Source organism: Carassius gibelio, chromosome B2, assembly GCF_023724105.1.
Source record: "Carassius gibelio isolate Cgi1373 ecotype wild population from Czech Republic chromosome B2, carGib1.2-hapl.c, whole genome shotgun sequence".
In the NCBI taxonomy this organism is placed as follows: domain Eukaryota; kingdom Metazoa; phylum Chordata; class Actinopteri; order Cypriniformes; family Cyprinidae; genus Carassius; species Carassius gibelio.
The window spans coordinates 25,679,201-25,701,104 of NC_068397.1; the positions used below are offsets into that span (position 1 = coordinate 25,679,201).

The 21,904-nt window shown below is 40.0% G+C and overlaps 1 protein-coding gene across 2 annotated transcripts; it reads left to right on the forward strand.

Moving 5' to 3' along the window:
* The first annotated feature begins 69 nt into the window (after positions 1-69).
* LOC127951057 (enhancer of polycomb homolog 1-like) lies at positions 70-21,854 on the forward strand. Of its 2 annotated transcripts, XM_052548678.1 has the most exons (15): positions 70-386; positions 1,122-1,203; positions 14,174-14,333; positions 14,774-14,919; positions 15,280-15,486; positions 15,568-15,716; positions 16,094-16,223; positions 16,718-16,876; positions 16,958-17,047; positions 17,149-17,297; positions 17,821-18,185; positions 18,418-18,539; positions 19,348-19,480; positions 19,576-19,921; positions 20,608-21,854. In XM_052548678.1, exons 2-15 carry the CDS (start codon positions 1,141-1,143, stop codon positions 20,678-20,680), a joined length of 2,292 nt encoding a protein of 763 aa, XP_052404638.1. In that variant the 5' UTR covers positions 70-386; positions 1,122-1,140; the 3' UTR covers positions 20,681-21,854. The 2 variants fall into 2 exon arrangements, with proteins under 2 accessions (XP_052404638.1, XP_052404637.1); XM_052548677.1 differs by lacking the exons at positions 70-386; positions 1,122-1,203 and adding an exon at positions 3,267-3,738.
* The last annotated feature ends 50 nt before the right edge of the window (positions 21,855-21,904 follow it).

The window sequence follows — 21,904 nt, forward strand, 5'->3', positions numbered from 1 at the left end:
GAAGCTTCCCACAGGTGATTGGTGCCACTCACTGACCAATCAGGCGGCGTCTCGCTGCCATTGCAAAGTTATTAACCCTGTGGCAGTCTCGGACTGTCCCCGGGGTCTGCTTACAGCCTTAATCTGACGCAAATAACTCCTCCATTTCCCTGCCGGATCTCTTAACGGGGTTGAGTTGTCGTTTAACCGAGGAGATCCTTTAATCGCGGTGTCGAACGGAAGGCAAAGGCGAGAGCGCGCGCGCGCGAGAGAGAGACAGTATGTCTGACGACTGTGCCGTTTGTTTGCCAAACACCACCTTGATGCGTTACACAGTTACGCTGTCTGAAACACTGAAATGTGGCAAATCCAGGACAGACCCGTGTAGAGCTCTGGATCTAGAGCTGGTAAGTCTCGACTATCTGTCTGCCTCCCGTTTAAAGTAGATCGAATAATGTCGTTTTGGTAATATAAAGGCTTGCTGAATGAGCGAGTCCAACTGAGAACTTGGCAGTCGAGCGTCAGCATATTTCCAACATCATTGTCACATCAGCCCGGAATTACCTCAAAATAGCTTCTTTAGAAATGTCGTAATTGTATGATCGCTCGCAAGCTGTTTGGGTGTCGAAACAAAGCCGAAGGTGCACTTTTCGCGCAGGTTAAATATCTGCAGGTTTTTTACTGCGGATGGCCGCATCATCTCCGCACATTAACAGTCTACGTGTCCTCCTCTTTAAAAGCTTGCGTCGACTCGTTTTTTCTTTTTCTTTTTTTTCCGCGGTTAACCAAAATAGTAGCAGTTTTTATGTTTTCTCCCGCTCCGCGAGTTTTGTTGTTCGTTTACGTAGAATCCGGATCGGAGTTACATAATGTGAACGGTCAAACGGATTTGTCGCGAAGCCAGTGAAAATGTATTATTGTTAAGTGTTTTAACATGGTGACGCTATTGCAGATTTGCTTTCCATTAATTCGAGGTAGGAAACAACAGGGAGCAGTGATATACCCCTTTGTTGGTACAAGAAAGCTGCGTGCATTTGCACTTATGTCATACTTTGGCTGTTGTCCCAGAGATATGGCAACACCTTAACCCTTGAGGTCAAGAGTATGGTCAATGCTCATGTTTATGTCAATGTGTGTGATAGGGATGGACGATGATGCAGGATGGACTGTTACCCCCCTGGAGGGTCAGATGGGTACATCGGTGTGGGTCTTCTGGGAGCGAAGGTAAAGGCACACTTGCACTAGATTGTATCTTTGCATATTATAAAATCCCTACATAAAAACACGTGATTTCATCATATGTTATAAATGCAGTGCTTTTTATTGTCGCACACTTTTAAATCTATGCTTTTCTTGCTTATTGTATTGTGGTCTTATGATGTAAGTGCATTGATGTATGTAGGAGAAAGTATATACGAATGCTTTAGCAAACAGAAGGGGAATGGTGAAGGTTTTTGCAGTGAAACGTGATCTTGTGGGCGTCTCAATACCGCCATGAGGCACTTGTCTCTTTGCTTCTAGTGGGAATAGTGTTTGAGATTATGCTGAAACAACTCTAATATCCCTTTAAAGGGAAATTATGGCTTTGTTGTCGTCTTTGGTAGAAATTTACAAAAGGTTCACGTCTTTGATATAAGCTGCATTGCTTCCCTGATGTTCCAATGATGATAGTCAAGTTAACTTTGTCCTTCTGCCATGTGTGGGGACATATAAGGGAAAAATGTTGTGCCTCATAGTGCTGTATATAAACATACATAAACCTTACCTATTGGTAGAAATAATGTTACATTTTATGCGGCTGTCAAATCATCGTATAAGAAGTACTTGATTAAATGAATGTTGCTAGTTAAGTAGGTTACTCTGAAGTGACATGATGTAATGAATTAGGTCAGTAACAAACTAGACGTTGACCTAAAAAAAGTAATCTCAATTCAGAAGGATGAATAACTTCATCCTTCAAACATCAAATATGATTTGACTTAAAATTATTAAAAAATCTAACTTATACAGTTCTTTTTTTCTTGACAAATATACACTGCATTTTATTTTTTAACTGAGTGAAGAAATTAAGTCATTCATGCATTTCGATTAACTAGTCCTAATGTTTAATTTCAAAGTTGTATAGTTAAAGGGTCATATGATGCTTTTTTTAAGGATCATTATTTTGTGTATTTGGACTCCGCTTTGGGACAGTCAATAGTAAATACTTAAGAAACCATACTTACATGAGCTGATTCGGAAGTGCCAGATTTTCGTAGCAAAGTCAGAATTACCTCCTCTCCTAGGTTCACGAAACAGTCGTCCATAAAATGCGTTGCTGTTCTGTTGTGAGTAATCTTAAAGATTCCTAAAGACATCTACTTTCGGAAAGCCAAATAAAGTACTTTTCGTAAATACACACAGCATCTCCCTGACACGGCTGCTTCAACACAAACTGCGGTTACTGAAACCACGTCTTCTTTCTTTGTGTAAACATTTGGGCGGCATTACGCAAATATTTCCAAATAGTGACATAGATGTGTGGGGGCGTGTTTATCCATCTTTGGATTTGAGACTTTTTAGTCGTTGCAACTTTACAGATCCTCATGCACAAAGAGCTTGTAACACTCCAAATAGAAAAAAAAATCAGGAACAGAAAGAGCTTTATTGCCAAGTATGCTTGCGCATACAAGGAATTTGTTTTAGTGACATAAGCTTCCAGTACACAGAGACAACAACACAAAATATTAGGGAAATAAGTGTATATACAGTTGTGCTATAAATGATAATAAAATAGGATTGAGTGAGATGCAGGGATGTACTAGGATGGAGGGGTAACAAATAAATATAAGGATATTGCACTTTTTTTTTTGCATAAGCATAAATAGAAATTTTATCATATGACCCCTGTAATATTCAAAAGTTATATTGTTTTGAAACCCTCTATATAGTTTTTTTTTTATCTATACATTTTTTTTAAGAAATTTATACTTTTGCCTTGAAAGCATATTGGATTACATATTAATTGTTACATTACAGCTGATTTCTAAAGGTTTTATGACAAATGTAAAAAATAAAGTAGATTATGTAATGACGCTGGGAAAGTCTATACTAATAATTTAAGAACGAGCGTCTTTGAAAATACTTTATTATTCTATCGTCCCTTTCCCCATAGCCAATCAGTTAAATTCTCCTGCACACCGGTGAAAAAGACATGTTTTTGAAGAGGCGCGCTCTGCTGAAGGTATGGGTGTGGTTTTCACTCCCTCCCGTCTCTTCGCGCCACACGAGCGCATGCGCTGTAAGCCCGTGTGGGAATGGCTGATCTGGGATCAGGGGGTTGGGCCGCTCAACACGAGCGGACCGTTAAAGAGTGTTTTTAATGTCCGCCATGTTGGCCATGGCGCACTGAGCCTGGAATCAGGGACCGGAGCGCGCTGGAGACACACACCGAGAGAGAGCGACCCACACCCGGCCTCGCGCCTCCGCTCGCCCCGCCAGCTCCACCGAGCGACCCGTGCGCTGCTGGACACCGAACCGGCATCATCCATGAGAACTTTAACCGGACCAGTAGGGAACATTAGGGGATCGGATAGATTTATGCTGCATCTCGAATTATAAAGAAAAATGAGTAAACTGTCGTTTCGGGCGCGGGCGCTGGACGCGTCCAAGCCTCTACCCGTCTTCCGCTGCGAGGACCTGCCCGACCTGCACGAATATGCGTCTATTAACCGGGCAGTGCCACAAATGCCAACGGGGATGGAGAAAGAGGAGGAATCGGTACGTTTTATTGCACAGAGTCATGTATTTTGAAATTCATTTCATTTTTATTCTCAGAGGCGCGTCCCTTGCTTCTCTGCGCCAGTGTACACAAAATGGCCGCCATTTCTCCTGCAGAAAAGCGTCAAATACGTCGCTAGGGTCCGAGGCGGCCGAGGTTTCGTATATTCGGCCCAAACTTTAGAGGTTTTTCTCAACAAATATAACCTCGGAGGTGATTGATACACAGTATTTTAGACAACAGACGGTTTACGGAGTACAAAGGAGTCACGTGACCACGGGCAAAGCCACCATTTTGTTGATTTCTTAGAGCTCCGTCAAGGTGCAACACCGCGCGCTGAACTAAAGGGGGCGCCAGTACCTGCGCCCCTTCCCTTACACATACAACCATCACAAATTAACACCCAGCAAAATAATCGGTGCAGTTTTCTGTCTCACATTTTGAACGATTCAAAATGGTAGTGTTTTATTTTCTAAAGAGCCATACGCTTCACTGAGAATAGCTGTCATGTCAATTAAAGCATAAGTATATTTCTTAGTAATTGGATGTTTCTAATCAAGGTACTCTCTGAGAAGCATTTACATTTATGTGCATTGTGAAATTCATTGGTGAATAGATCTCTGAATTGACAGAGGAGGCCTACATGGCTCTACCAGTCTGTTTAGGTGTAGGCAATGATCCATTTGACCGCTGCAGGGGCACACAAGGCCTTGTTTTGTTTTCTCAACACAGGCATCTAAAGCTCTTGACAGCTGCTTTTCATCTGTACATCCACATCATGCAAGCAAACATAAAGCACATCTCTCATGAGAAGCGGTCTTATCTTTCAGCACCTATTAATGTGGAACTATTTATATCAGATCCATTAAAGCTAAATAATTTCCCTCATGACATTTGTCTGTGTATTTTTGTATTTGTATCCCGCAATGCAAAAAATAAAGCAAAACATTTTAAGCTGATATGTAGTCTTTCAACAAAAAAAAAAAAAACATTTTCCGCACAGCTCTGATAATGTGTTGGGGGAAATATGTGTGTAGTAAACATGTCTGTTCAAAAGTGATGGTGTTCAAATGCAGGCTAACCTCAGGACTCTGGGACAGGTGTCAGACGTTTGTGTGTGAGACGGTGCTGCTGTCTCACTCAAGAGTGTTTTATTTTATACTAATAATGGAGTATCTGGGGGGTCAGAGTGACCACATCAAATAATGTGGGCTTGGTCAAATAAGTGGGTGATATATGTGGATTTTCAAAGCTGGATGTGACTTTCATTACCGTGCACATCATTTCATATTGGCATAACAATCAGTGGTGGTGTTTTTATTTTCTAAGATTGTTTATGTGTACATAGAGTAGAATATTACCTAATTGTTTACATGTAAATAAAGTAGAGGTCAGTGTCTGGTGTCTGGGATTGAAGCGTTGTTGTGTTTGAGCACGTGTAATTGTTTTGGTTGGGTTTGCATCTGACAGATCCAGCTCTGCTGTGTCAGGGGCTTTCCTTGCAGCGCGTAGGCATCGGTCTCCGTTGTCGATTAGTACAGTCTGTATCCATGTTTTGGTGTTTTTTAGAAGTGGTATGTTGTGAATTGTGCTGACAGTGTGCTTGTGCTGTTTATCAATTTGCATATTAACTACTATTTCTCACCTGGCCCCTGCATTGTTTTGCATTTGCCCTGTTGCGTTAATCTTTTACTGTTGTGATGCTTTGAAATGTGATGAATTTATCAGAAATTAGATGTTTATACAATTTTTACAGCTATAAGGTTTTCAGGGCCATATTTTATAGATCACTGTTTGTCTTTGTGTATATAGCTTTTCTGTCTCCCATGAATGCATCAATGCTTGTATCTTCATATGCAGTATTTGGGGATTATAAAGAAAAATAACAATTATGTGCAATAAGGCAGTCTAAATAAGCTCAAAATGGATACAAATAGTAGTTATCCAGCAAAAAATATCATAATGCATGATTTTATTAAAATGTGCATTTGTATTTTGCAATGCATGATTATATATCAAATGTGACAGTGGACCACAAAACCAGACAGAAGGGTCTTTTATTGAAAGCTGTATAAATAAGCATTTGATTTATGGTTTGTTTGGATATGATGATGTTTGGCGGAGAAATAACCGTTTAAAAAATCTGTAATCTGAAGTTGCAAAAAAATGTCCCAATGAAGTAGAGCTGGTCCAGAATATTCGATTATTTGTTTGGTAGGTTGGCATTCGATTTTAAAATTTGAGGTTCAAATATTCAGGGTGTTTTTTTGTTTCTGTTTTGTTTTTAACACCAAACGGTCTTCATTCATGTTTTTGTAATTGTGAGGCAGAACGGTTGTAAGGACTGTCAGTTACAGTTATATTTCCACGTGAGCCTGGTACGGCGTGATGTGATTACCAACCATTCTTGGCCCAGAATTTTAGGCACGGTTCGATAACCGTGATGTTAGAGTGGGTTTGTGTGAATTTTGCTAAGTTAAAGTGTGCTATTTGATAAAACAGCCAAGTAAACAGCTACGCTACGTTTGAGACAGTTTGGTCTGTTGAGGAAACATTTGCGCTCATTGATATTATACCCGTCGTCACCTTCGGTTTACTTTTCACGTCAAGAGTTGTCTTTTTATCTGTTACATAATGAAGTAAATATCAGATAAAAAAAGTCTCAAAGACAGAAAATATCTGATCATCGTCCATACCACTTATATAGCATAAACCAAGGCAACGACTGACGCATTTGTATTGCATTCCAAAGAGCGCCGTTATCAGCACCACAGTGGATAATAAAAGCTATCCGTGCTGACTGGGACGGAATAGAACGGTTAAGCAAAGACTTAACCAAATGCTGAAGACCTCTCTGAGTGGGAGCACTTTAAATTGAGTGAGGACGAGACAAAGGCAGTGAGCCAAATATGTGATTTGAAACTGGCCTACCACAACAACACATCAAGTTTAAAAAATCACTGCTTTTATTCTCTGTTAATCGGTAATTTTACACATTATAAAAACATGCACTTAATTTGCTTGAAAATACTTGGGAATATGGCAGCCATAAAAAAAAAAAAAACATACAGTAGCCCAGTTTAATAAAAATTTGTCTAGATTAAAAGTCAGGGGGGCAGGGTTTCATATTTTTTTTTTGAAGCACCCCTGGGCGCCGCCATTGGCTAGCGGACCCCCACCTGCCATTAGCATTCCATTGACTCCCATTCATTTTGGCGTCACTTTGACAGCGAAGAACTTTACATCTGAGGTGTTTAAAGACTCCATTTGTCCATTCATTATTTCTAAAGAAACACAAAAATGTATAAAAGGCTCCATTACCTTGTTTCTTACGTTATGTTCCCATAGAAGCAGTTTTTGTAAAAATAGGCTAACGATTGCGTCATAATCAGTGACCCTCTGTCGCACAGTAGAGAAATTACCGTATGGACAGGAGGAGAAGCTCGCAGACAATCTTTTACTGTCTATGAGGCTATCGGAGGGACATGGAGGCATAAAGTCAAGGGAGATAATTAATCAGAATACTTGCCAAAATTTTCTCCTGTTTACGCTCGCCTTCTCTGCAAGATTCGGTGGGTGATTCAGATTGACTTCACTTGTCTCCGTTGAATCCAACGGGGTCACTGTGTCCTTTTCTTTTACTATCTATGTTAAAAGTATTGCTCTTAACAGACCTGTGTTTTGTATCACTAGTTCAGTGTCCATTCTCGGAGCATATTAGCACACTGATAACCATATTATTGACAAATTACATCATATTTGTATTCTGCCTAGTGTCAGCTTTTTATATTTGCTTAATTTTTAACCTCTTAAGACCCTGTGGCACGATATGAGGACATTCTATTTTTGTGAATTTCTCTGAGACTACATGCCACAGTTTGTCTGGATGTTTGTACAGAGTAGGGCTGGGCGATATGGAGCAAAAAATATATCTCTATATTTTGCTATATCTCGATATACGATATATATCTCGATATCTTTACAGGAAAAATAACCCCCAAAAAACTACTGCAAAAACAAATATGGCAAATATTACATGTTAAGGGGCCTATGAAACATTTTATTTTTTTTCTTCACCATATGTTTTATTGTTACCTAATTCTGTGTTTTAGCATGTGCAATTATTTAAATGCATAAAAACAACTTAATTAGTTAAAAAGCATTCTTAAAATAGCCTTATGTGAAATGTTTTTTTCCCTTCAGAAATTCTGTGTATTTACATTTTTCTGATTATCAAATGAAGGCATAAAACATTCATTTAATTTATCTTTTAATTATTTAAAATTAAGCAAACTTTATTTTTTGGTAAACAAAGGGGATTTACTATTAAAAATAAAACATGGGAGAAATGTTGTGTGATTATTCCTTATAAAATTATGTTCGTTTCATTTTAATAGTAGTAGTATTGGGCTATCTGTACAATAGTAATAGATTTCTGTCAAATACTTTTATTTTGACGGGTTTACCTTTACAGTTCTGTGTATGTGATACCACAGTCTATGATGTGATATGAGCTAGTCTTACTCAAATCAAACGGTCAGATGCTCATGAAGTGACTCTCAGTGCAGTTCTGGAGATGTTCCTCATGTGTTCACGTCTTTATTTAGAGAGAGGAAAGACAATGAAATCAGCGCAAACGTTATGCGAGCTTCCGTGTTTAATGAATGAAGACGCGCTTCTGCTCCATTCGTTGACACAGACACGCAGAACATGCAGGATTCATATTTAAATAGACTTTTCCGGGTTAATATTTGCAGATATTAGTCCATTTTGCGATTTGATGTAAGTGCATGACCGACTTTTGATTAATTCATTTAAAATTTGACCAATTCCGTGACATTCCGCGTTAAACTGTAAATTCAATTTTTTATGACTGGATTCCGCGATTCCGTCCGCGTTTCATTGGGCCCTACAGTAGACATCTGCCTGCCGTTCGTACATCTCCATATAATTTTTTTTTTTTGACTAGTTCTCTACACGCAAGGTGAGAGGGGACAAAAGCAAGGAGGCGGGGGGCGAGCGAGCGGGGGCGAGCACAGCACAGGGAAGGCAAACAAGCAAAGTGGCGGAATCAGAATATAAACAATATATCGATATATACGATATGTCAAAATCCATAGCGTGTTTAAAAAATATCTCGATATATTTTAAATATCGAGATATCGCCCACCCCTAGTACAGAGCACATTCAGGGCTTTTCAGAGATACCAAATGATTGGATGTTTCCCCATGACAATTTTCTCTCCTTGTCTTCGAAAATGTCTCTTATGGCAAATAATTATTTGGTTACTATCATTTTAAGTCACATTTTTAAACTGCGTGTCAAAATCAACATCTCAGGAAAATGTTATGGGGTTTTAAATCCAAAATGACTGTTACGAAACAGGATGTTGATTTCCTCATATGAGGACAACGGTACTAAAAGCATGTTTATTACACATTTTGGGAGACCTAACAAATAATTTACAGGGAAAGTAATTCAGTATTCAATATTCTATAAAATATTTTATGAAAATCTTGTCAATTACTACTCCCATTATTACACTTTTTTTTTTTTTTTTTGCGTGTTGCTCCAAAAACACTTTAATATTCAAATTAGATTAGTTTATAGATATATTGTATATAATGAGAACCTGTCTATTGCCATTTTGCAGAAAGAAAACTTGTATGGTCATTGTTATAACATGGTTGAGAATCATCTTTATACAATGTTTTGCCCAAAAAAATAAATAAATCTTGAAAACGTATCTATTGGTGATTTAAAAAAAAAAAAAAAAATTTAGTTTTTGCCTATGCATGTTCATTTACAGGACATAGTATGACTTATGAATGAAATGTGCATATTTTTTCATTTATTTTTTTTTAATGCTGTAAACCAGTGGTTCTCAATTCCAGTCCTGTCGCCCCCCTGCTCTGCACATTTGTAAATTTCTCTTATCGCTTCAGACTTTTGTTCTATTCGAACATAAGTGCCCTGCGAAGTTGACATCACAGGATATTCCACTATAATTAATAAACTTTATTTCCAGACCCAGAGGGATCCATAGTACAATACAAAAACACATACATAGAGAGAAAAAAAAAAAAAAAAAACACAATTAATAAATATACAAGAAGTAAAAATTAACCCTCCACAGTGTTCAGTGTCTAGCATACAGACATGTACACCATTGGTTCCACAGTCTGGACGAAAATCTTACAGAACTTCGTCTAGGGTTAGCCAACACAGCAATTAGATCATTTTTTGACTCAGACACCCTACCCATAAATCTAAACATTAAGTTACGCAAGACTGCAGCACAGGTAGGTACCCCAGCACTAACAAACATATGGCTTGCACTGGAGTCTCTTGGGACTCTTAGCAGCAGCCTCATGCTGTCATTATAAGCCACTGTAAGCTTTCTAATGCTATCTTGCTTATAACGGCACCAAAGATAGGCAGTATACAACGGTGTACAGTATGTTCTAAAGAGTGAAATCTTCACAGGGACAGAGCACATACTAAACTTACGACACAACATGTTCGCTTGCACATACAGCTTACGACGCTGCCTATAAATATCCTTGTCATCAGACAGGTCATTTGCAATAATATGGCCAAGATATGTAATATCTGTGCATACATCAAGTACAGTACCAGATAGATAAAAATCAGGAAAATGAGAATGTTTATCATCTCTACTTCTTATAGTCATAATTTTACTCTTTTTTGGATTATACTTTATATCAAAATCTAACCCATACTGTGTGCATAGTCTCAAAAGCTGTTGTATACCAGCACTATATGGGCTAAAAATGACCAAGTCATCAGCGTACATAAGGTGATTAATTAGTGAGTCACCAACCCTACAACCTGTACCACAAGCATTCAAAATCATAGACAAATCATTCATATACACATTAAAAAGAAAAGGAGACAGAATTCCACCCTGTCGAACCCCATTGGTCACTTTAAAGGGAGCCGTTGTTACACTGCCCCATTTAACTCTCATTGTCTGATGAGAATACCAATAGACCAAGATTCTAATCAAAAAACCAGGGACCCCACTTTTAATCAATTTTAAAAACAATTTTTGATGATTAACACGGTCAAATGCTTTAGAGGCATCAATGAAGCACAAGAACATTGTGGAATTTTGTTTATTATATCTATCTAAAATTTCCTTTAGTGCAAAAATACATAAATCAGTACCATGCTTACGTTTAAAACCAAATTGATTATCCGTAGACAGGACGTACCTCTCAAGTCTAAACAGAACAACTGTCTCCAATACTTTTGACATAACACTGGCCAAAGCTATTGGCCTATAGTTATCTGAGCTATTCAGCTTCCCCACTTTATCCTTGATAACAGGTACCAGCTCAACAGCCAGCATAGAATCAGGTAACTCCCCATGTACAAAAAACCCTGTGTAGCACATAGCCACCAGAGGACACAGTTTCTTACTTGCAAATTTAAGATGTTCAGCTGTAATATGATCCGGACCACATGCCTTATTATCCCTTAGCTTCAATATTGCTTCATGGATTTCAGAAGAAGTAATAACAACATCATCATTATACTCCACATTATCCACCACAAACAGATTACTTTTTACACAGTTTAGTAGTTCACAATAATGTTTCCGCCATAACTTTGAAATTTCATCAGGACCACTCACACCATCTATATTAGACGGAAGAGATATTTTGGAATTATTAATAGTTTTAATTTCTTTCCAGAAATCATTAACATTATTATTTTGCAGCTTCCATGCCAGTGAATCAGACCTCATAATGTTTTCATTTCTTTTAATATAGCGAAGTGCACATTTAAATCTGGCATTAGTGCTTTTTTTTGTTTCAAACAAAGGGCCATGCCTACTTTTGCCTGACTCAGCCCATTTTTTAAAAGCATTACGGGCCTCTACATGAAGCTCTTCTACGTATTCCTTCCACCCTGGCTTAACAATACACAAGTTTTTCCTAGGTTTATATAGAGGCCTACTCGAAATACTGAGAGACTCCACAATAGCTTCATACAGAGAACATAAAGCCTTACAGTGTTGGACATTCTTACAATTCATATCCCGACACAATAAGGCATCATTTGGGACCTCAATATTGGCCAACAAAGCATCTGAATGATCCACATATCTATTAAGATCCCGCTTAGAGATTTTTGACCAATTTATTTTCTCTACATCAATGCCATTGTCCACAGGCAACAACACCGGTATAGTGCCCGTGTTCAGCACCACGAAAAAAGGTATATGGTCCGTAGTAGCCAGATCATACTCAATCTTCATTATGTCAATGGAGTCATGGGCATCCACTGTACAAAGGCAGTGATCTAGCCAGGAAGTAGAGTGCCAGGCCTCACTGATATAAGTATAACTATCATTTGGCAATAGTACCTTACTAGATAAAATTAATCCACTGTCTGTACAAAACTGCAATAAATGTTTACCAAATGAAGAGTTTGCATCAGTAATGTCAGCATTCATGTCACCTAAAACATATATACAGGTGGATGAATTATCCTGAATAAAAGACATAATGAATGCCAATCTACTGAGGTACTCATCCTCATTAAATATGCACTCATATGGCATATAAACATTCAAAATTATTATCTTCCTGTCATTACAACACAGCTCAATACCAATGGCCCAATCAACTCCCAATCTTATAACACTGACCAACTGATCATATTTTTTATTCCACAACGTAGCAACCCCCCCAGGAATTCTCCCCCGGACAACTTTAGCACTTAAGTCTGTTGTTGATTCACCCGCTCCATGAAAGTTACTATGCAGGGAATTTAATCCATCCAGTTCTTGTTTAGCAAGGAACGTCTCCTGGACACACAAAATGTCACATCTCTCCATCAATTTGTCCACAACGACACGGCGTGATTTATCAGTATCACTGTGGCCAACACGCAGTCCGCGCGCATTATAAGACGCAACACTAATGTTCATATTGATTAATTAATTACATAGCAGCAACTGCAGACTTACTCCCGTGTGGAGCTACAAGTGTACCACCCCGCTCATTGCCCAAGACTTTGGAGCCACGGGCCTCATAATAGCGGCGAACATAAGTCCCGTCGGGCCAGAGTTTTGGATTGTATATATCAGCAACATTGTTACATTCAGCAGTAATGTGAAACGAGCCATACCTGCTATGGGCCATCTCAATCTTCCGACACGTCACTATTCCATTCTCCAGTTTCTCAGATAGATATCCACGTAGCGTGCCAGCATCCAGCGTGGGAGAAAACCTAGTGGCAAACACATTCACCAACTTTGTTTTCACCACTCCAATGTTGCTCTCAGTACCGGTACCAATTATTCCCACATTCCTCTGCCCACGTTTAAGGTGATTTTGCTTGTTGTGGGATTTCCGTGGCACACTTATAAGGGACCCTGATTTTTTGCGACCTTCTTTCACAACAACACTCCACTGTGAGGACTGTATTTGTGATCGTGGCGATGTTACTGCTACATCCAGGAGCTCCTGCTGTTGAGCGGAACCCTCCAGTCCCTTCACCCCCCCACATGAGCTGCTGGCGATCTCAGTATCCAGACCCAGGTGACAAGGCTTCCCAGCAAGAGACGTTGTTAACTCCTCCTGTCGATCAGGGCCTGCACGCTCCGACATCCCTTCACATGCGGTGCCATCAGCCCCTATATCATAACCCGATGTGCAGTGCGTTTCCACCGCAGTCACTCGGCGATCCATGGTCGCAACAATTGTCCCCAAGTTTTCACCCACTTCTGTCTGTATTTGCAATGCCCTCCTCAGGCCAGAAACTTCTTGGTTCAGCTGCTCCATTCGGCTAAGCAACGCCGAGGCATCCATATGGCCAAATCCCACAGGTGGCAGTTCATCCAAATAATGTGAAACAAACCGCGGAATATTCTCACCACACTCATTTAAAACCTTCAAACAGGCCTTGATATTATTCACGTCCTTCTGTGGACCTTTGTGTCCAATACAGCGTAGCGTGGTATCCGGGCATACATCAAACAAAAGCCGCTTGGACTCCTCTATCCACTCAGATGAAAAGTTATTAGTTGCTAGCAAAACAATCTCATCATGGCTTAACGTCTTCATTTTAACCACGATGAAATTTAACAGTTCATCTTCCACTATCACCTTCCCATTGTCCGTTTTATAAATTGCCGGTTTTGTACGGGGGCAAGCCGAGCCTCCACCAGCGGCTCTCATCAACACTGCCGCCATCATAAAATGTCCTATAATTCCGAAGTGAACGTAAATGTTCCATTCAGAGTCCTCTGAAGTGTGCGGGACATGAATTTACATTGTATTTATTTACAGAGGTATATGTCACACTTGTCTGTGTGTGAAGATGTTCCATCCAGTTGAACCCCACACTTGCATTTGCAGTTTAACTAGACTAAATCTTATTTTCATGCGTTCATGTAGGAACACCATCTCCAGCGGGCCATCTCTGCTCAGCAGGTGTACGGGGAGAAGAGGGACAACATGGTGATTCCTGTCCCAGAGGCTGAGAGCAACATCGCCTACTATGAGTCCCTCTACCCAGGGGACTTCAGGATGTCCAAACAGCTCATTCACATACAGCGTGAGTCATACAGCCTTTATCCAGACCAAATATCTCCTTCAGCTTGAGGTTTGTGTGTCCTTCACGCCTTTACTACTCACTTCTCTGAGCTGTGACACAAAAGGCAGCAGACAGGAAATAACATGTTTCATGCTTTTAAGAGCCATTCAGAATGACTTGGGCACTGGTAAATCGCTTCTTGTAATAGAAGAAAATAATAGTCTGTTATATTATACAGACAAACAAATAGCCCCAAAATCATTTAATTGGAGTCAGTGTTGCAATGCGTCTGCTCATAATGTTTAAAATTCAGTTTGGTGCCGCAATAGGCACAGAAGTTGACTACATGGTTTGAAGCCTGCAATGAAACTTTGTTTATCATGGTTTTGGTTCACAGTAAAACTTCTCTAACTCTGTTTTTCTTTTTTTTGCACCCTCCAAACTGGTCCCGCTACATACAGCATTTAGTCTGGACACCGAACAGCCAGATTATGACCTGGACTCTGAGGACGAGACATTTGTAAATAAACTGAAGAAGAAGATGGACGTGGGAGCCCTGCAGTTTGAAGAGATGATCGACCGGCTGGAGAAAGGCAGCGGACAGCAGGTAACGGGTGGGCAGAACCGGGAATTGTCAGAAGATTTGGAATTTAGTTGTAGTTTTGAACTATTTTTTTTTTAATGGTTGTGGGTGGGCGTTCACACCAGACATGACTTGCGCAAATAAATCGTACTATTCGCATGTGGTTGGATGTTTGAACATTGAGTTTACTCTCTTCATTCATGGGAGGGTCTTCTGCCAGTTCAATTCACGCAGCATTGTGATTTCAACCACCATTGATTCTGATCATTTTCAAAATATTACTGTTATCATGTCATGAAATGTAGTTTTAAAAGTATTGATGTTCATTATCCTGTTATGTTGTTTTCAACAAGTTTAATATGAATTATTCTCTCTTTCTCTCAGCCGGTGTCTCTACAGGAGGCTAAGCTCTTGTTGAAGGAGGATGATGAGCTGATAAAGGAGGTGTATGAGTACTGGAGCAGGAAGAGGAAAGCATGTCAGAGCGGCTCTCTCATTCCTGTGGTCAAACAGGAGAAGCGTGATGGCTCCAGCACCAGTGACCCGTATGTGGCCTTCAGGCGCCGGACGGAGAAGATGCAGACACGAAAGGTGAGAGGGCAGTGCTCATCAATGAATTGGCTCTGCTTATGGAATGACGAGAATCCATTCACACATTATCTTTTTCCACAGAATCGTAAGAACGACGAAGCTTCTTATGAGAAGATGCTGAAGCTGCGTAGGGACCTGAGTCGAGCTGTCACAATCCTGGAGATGATCAAGAGACGAGAGAAGAGCAAACGAGAGCTGCTGCACCTCACACTGGAGATTGTAGAGAAGAGGTGCTCATAAACATATACAACCTGGAAATATAGACTTATTTTGCAATTTTATCTTTGTATCAAACTTTTTTTTTTGCACATTATATATAATGAATGCACATTTTAATTGATTTATATTTTCTCAGCAAATGCTAATACGCAATTATTTATATAAAGGCTGTATATTTAATGTATTTGGTGATTTTAGAAATTATGAACTTTTACAATTTTGAACAAATTTTTGCAGTTTAAACCATATTATCAGTTATTTTTGCAGTCACAGAAACCTTGGAAATTAATGGAAATTCACTGTTTTGGGAAACCTGGTATTCTAGGTTGGTTGGCACAGGGGTGTGTGTCATTTAAGCTCATTGATGTGTGTTCATTTGTGTGTGTAGGAATGGCATGGCTGATTTCGGAGGTGAGGTGATGGCAGAGGTTCTGGCTCAGAGAGCTCTGGAGAAACCAGTCATCCCTCTGATCCCAATCACCAACAGCAACCAGTACAGACACACGGAGCATGACCGGGTACACACACACACACACACTCTTATATTTCTGTTTATCTGGGCCAGTGGGCTCCCCCTTATAGCCAAAACATACTTTGCACAAGTACACAAGTGCTGTGTTTTTAGAAGACTGTTCTTTTTTGTGTTTTGTTCCTTCTTAATTGCCTTAATATTTCTGTTAGCACTGTCAGAATTAGCGTGTTAATGTAGGCAAATTTTTTTTTTTTCCTGTTTAACTGCTTTAAATATTTAACACTGGGCATGGCTAGGGTTGGCCACCCCACTCAAAACTGCTGCTCAAAAATTTCACTTCATGCTGTATGCTGTAAACCGTTATCAATTCATATTAAAGCATTAATAATGCTCTGAGCGTACGTGTCAGAACTGGGTCACGTTACGCAGCAGCAACTCTTAAAGTACGAGCAGCCAAATAAACATCAGGGATAATCTTTAATTGATTGACAGCACTAATTTCTGTGTTCATTTGGGTTTGTTTCTTATGTTCGGCTGAAGATGGATAAACCAGAGGTTGTGCGGCAAAAACGGAAGTATGAGAAGAAGTCCAAGCCATTGCCATTGGCAGGCTCTGCCCATTCAGGCCCAGCAGTCTTTAACACTAAAGACCTCAATCAGTATGACTTTCCCAGTTCAGACGACGAGCCCTACTCACAGGTACACTGGTTCAATGACAGATTCACAACAGATTTTTGTTTGCTCATTTTCTCTTGACTTAACACGCTCTTGTTTCCTCAGATGCTCTCCGGCTCTTCAGAGGTCGAGGAGGAGAACGATCCAGATGGTGTGTTTGGGTTCAGGAGGAGAACAGGCTGTCAATATCATGCTGTACGTTGTGAAGCATCCTGATATGCATGAATAAGAGCGTGTTGTAAGGTTGCAGTCTAGGCTGTATTTTATTAATAAATGGTTCTGTGTTTTCCTCAAAGGCACGTTCAGGACCTATGGGCGGTTGGCCCTGGTCAGACCCTGCCGAGGGCGGGCTAGCAGATGTGCGGTATCGCTATTCTCTCACCACGCTCACCGTGCCACGACGATGCCTGGGGTTGGCACGTCGGCGAGTGGGCAGAGGGGGCAGGTAAGTTAAGACCGTTAAATTACATAGTCATACATAAATAACTGCAGTTTGATTCAGACTTTGTTCAGCAAATAATTGTGGTTTCAATTCATTTGAAAATTACCCACGTAGTAAAATTAGTTGTTTAATTAGACCGTTAATTACATTTTTTTGGGGGGAATATTTTTATATAATTTTGTAGATAAATGCAATTGCATATGATTCAGTTCATTTGTAATTTGCATTCTTCATCTGATCAATATTTGCGAATTCAGTCAATTTGCATGTAATCACATAATTTGCTGAGAAAATAAAAATTATTTTAATTTCAGTTATTTGTGAATATTTTTTAACTATTGACCATTTTTATTACTCTTATGTGTGATTTTAAAGTTTATTTTATTTTTCAGCAAATACCTTCACGCAGTTCTTTTGTAATGTATTTTTAATGTGCATATCGTGGTTCATTCAGTTTATATATGCATGTATGTGTGTGTTAACTCATTGTGCAACAATAGATGAATTCTCTCATGTTTGTTTGTAGGGTTTTGTTGGACCGAGCCTACTCTGAATGGGATACTGTGTATCATGGGCTGGACCCGGATTCTCCCACATTCCCATCGTCGTCTCCCACCCAGCAGCCCAGCACAGATACCTCACACACCAGCACAGATACCTCTGCCTCCTCCTCCACCTCACCAGACCTCACACAAATCCTGCTCAATATCAAAGCCTGTCGCTGGAGGCATTTCAAGCCTCGGACGGCACCGCCAGACGACCCTGACAATCTTGAGCACTGGTCTGCCCGGAGACCCCGCCGCGGCTTCCTCATCCGCCCTATCAGCACGCTTCAGACACAGAGAGGCCCTGCCTCCTCCGCCAAACCACGTGTCCCTCCACCCACACCCGGTGGGTGCCCTGATGCCAAATAGTTCCTGAGTGTAGCTGCTTTGTTCTTTTTCTCTGGTTTTAATGAGTTGTAAAGTTAGTTTCAAAATGTTTACAAGACTACCAGAGTACCCCTATGAAAATGTTAGAATAACTTTTGTCAGCATAATGTGATGATTGCGAGTCTTGACGTGAGCAGTACCATCAGTTTTTGGCATGTGGTGATCTTTTCTCTGCACATGTGCTCCTGCAGCATTCACAGCGGAGCAGTACCAGCAGCACCAGGAGCAGCTGGCACTGATGCAGAAGCAGCAGCTTGAACAGGTTCAGCTACAGCAGCAGGCCGGCAGCACAGCCATCACCAACAACCCCCAGGTGAGCCTCCAGTGTACACTAAACCTGGCATCTTTCCTAGTGCCTTGCTTCATGTCCTGTTTGTTCAGATTGTCCTGTTTTAAAGTAGTACATGAGAAAGTCTTTCATTATCTGAGAAAATATTTTGTGTGGCATCGGTACTTAATTCCTGTTCCCAAAATACTTTTACAGTTTATGTACCCTTTTCACTAGATTTGTAATGGTAATGTGGAAATGTCAATGCACATTTGTCACGATACATTTGTTTTATTAACTTGGCATGAAGTTAATACTGCTATTGACATCTTGCTCTTTTTGAATGATGTGTTCAGTCTCTTTCACAGGTCCCCCCCCCCCCCCCTCTTTTAGAAAGTCTTGGAAACACTCTTAACTATTGTGACGAATGCTAAATGTACATTTTATTGTAATTTTGTTCCGTTCACCATTATAGTAGTTCACCCCAGTATTTTTAATAGGGTCCATATATGCTTCTCTTTATATAGGTGTATGTGTTTTCAGATGTTACATTTTAAAGATGAACAGAGATGGGATGAATTATAAAAAATAAAAACATGAATATTATGTATTATTGATAATAAATGCAGTGTTATGAGCAATAACAAGGTCAAGGTGTGTTGGCATCATGTTTATGTGACGGCAAACCATTGGCAATTTCCTTAATGTAACAACCTCTGCTGTTTTGATCACACAATATCCTTGAAAATGTATGAAAAGGCTGTTTTCAAGTTGAATTTTTATCTGAACCACTGAACAGATTTTGTGTTACTGAGCTGCTGTTTTGTAACTTCATTTGTTTTTTGTACCTCAGAGTTTGGTGTCGAAGACGATAGACGCTGCTGGTGCTCAGTTTGCTGCCTCTGCACTGGTGACTCCTGACCAGCTGATGGCGCTCAAGAGTAAAGAGGAGGGAGTTGGTGTCAATGGAGTCGTCTCAGCCTCAGGTTGGTCTTTCTTAACTATATGCATTCACCATTAATATATTTATCAGCATGCAAAGAATTCTGTTCTCATGAGCTTCCATCATTTGACTCGGCAGGCGTCTATAAGGGCTTACATCACACGAGCTCTGCAGGGTCGTCCATCCTTGCGTCTGCGGGCCCTACCTCCACCTCATCCCCCTCCCCCGCTGCCACTGCCTCCACTACTAACAACGGAACCTCCTCGTCCAATCACCACGTCAGCACGGCCGGCCCCGCCCCTGGTCAAGCGCTGATGGGCGGGGCTGTGAGAGTGAGCGTCCCCTCACCAGCAGGGACCTTGAGCGTGCGGCAGCTGCAGCGGCAGCTCACTGTTCCCGCCTCTGCCCTAAAACTCGCTGCCAACGCCAACAGACCCATCCCAAAGGTCACCGCGGGGTCAACTTCCCTCGACATGGGGCCCAGGTGAGTAACTGTGGGGTCAAAAGAAAATTTCTGGTTGAATAGAAATTAAAAGTACCGTGTGTCGTCAAGAAAAGAAAAGTGATAGTTAAAACATAAATGTCAATGGTCATTTACTCATGTTCTAGTGAACACAAAAACAAATTTATTTTTTTTTGGTAACCAAATAGTTGATGGTAGCAATTGTTTGCGTAATATTTTTTCCATACTATGGAAATCAGTGACTACTAACAACTTTATGGTTACTAAAATCCCTAAAACTACCAAATTGAAAGCGAGTAGAAAATGACAGAATTTTCCATTTTGAGTGAACTATCCCTGTGCTTTTCCTCCAAAATAAAAGCTAAATTTAATGTTTGAAAATGGTGATTTTTGAGACAGCCAAGGAAAGAATTATTTTTGTACTGTATTTTTTTCTAAGTGAAATTACAATATTACAAAAAAAATTATGTAGTTTATCATTGACATACCGTATTTTTCGGACTATAAATCGCAACTGAGTATAAGTCGCATCAGTCCAACAATACATCATGAGTAAAAAACCATAAGTCGCACTGGACTATGTCTTATTTATTTAGAACCAAGAGAAAACATTACCGTTTACAGCCGCAAGAGGGCGCTCTATACTTTTTGTTCTTTGATTTGAATTTGAGGTCTCTTAAGTTCTTTGTATTGAATTTGTCTTGCAGGGAAAATCACGATCAAGAGAAACCTCCGTTAAATAGTCTAACAGACAAAACCGTTGCTATGGAGGTGACGTAGCCCCGCCCCTCAAGCGTTCATACACCTCCTCTCAGTCGAGGCGTCTCCTTTAGGTGCTATGCATCATAGCGAAGCTGTTTCTGTGGCAGCCGTTGGGACTTAATTGCAATGCTCATGTTTTGTTTTTATCTTTTTCCAAAATTTTGTTACTGTTATCAACATCTGTAAATTATGAAATATGGAAAATATTCTATGTACATACATATTTGTAATACACCCCCTTGTATATAACATTACTTGAATACAGAAATTGTTCATTTGTGATGTTTTGCACTTGGGAAAAAAATCTGAAAAAAACTGCGATTTTCGTAGTGTGTGTATGTGTTGTGTGTCTGAGATTGTGAATGTTCAAAATGTCTGTGAGACTGTATCTGAATGTATGTCACATGCATGGTGCAAAACCTGCTGTTTTATCTATTTATTGTAAGGTGTTTACAAAATCTTTTTTTTTTAGTTTCTTTTTTTTTTTTATACACTGTAACCTCCTGGGTTTCTGTGCAGCGTGTGTGTGCATGTAGCTACAGCAGTTGTATGTGAACATCTCTTGGAAAAAAGCAGCAGGGGTTTTTGTCTCTTTCTCTGTCCCTCACTCACTCTCACTCATGTGGCTGCTCCCACTCCACTCAAGCACTATTTTTTTTTTTTTTTTTTTTTTTTTTTTTTAAACAACGCTGCTTTATTCATTTTTTTTTCTGGAATCTGAGAGACCCTTTTTTTTATTTGGGGTTTGTGAAACTTAAATGGGTTTATTTTTATTACCTCTGTTGTGATGACTGATTGTACGTCCCCTGTGTTGAGGAGCGAGTCTGTTATTTGTGTGTAACAGTAGTTCTTAAGGGAGAGGACTACAGTGACATCGTCATCATCATCAACATTCCACTTTATATGAAAACAAGGAAATCGAACAAAAAAGGGACGTTTTGTTTCCTGTAAGACTTCATGTTGGCCCGTGCTGTGGGACCAGCATGAGCTCTCTTCTGTGAAGAGGACGGTACTTCACAAGGCTACTCGTAGTTGTTGTTTGTATGTACCACAATCTGAATGCCCGTTCCAATGGCATCATCTATCTTTGAGGTGTTTTTTTTTTTTCCAAGTCCCACCTGGAAGAATGAATTAAAAATAATAATTATGACAAAAAATTAATAAACCCAGGGCATTAAGTGTTTGACCAGCACTACTCTGTGTGTCATTTCTTCTTTGAACAAACACAGCTGCTTCACGGAG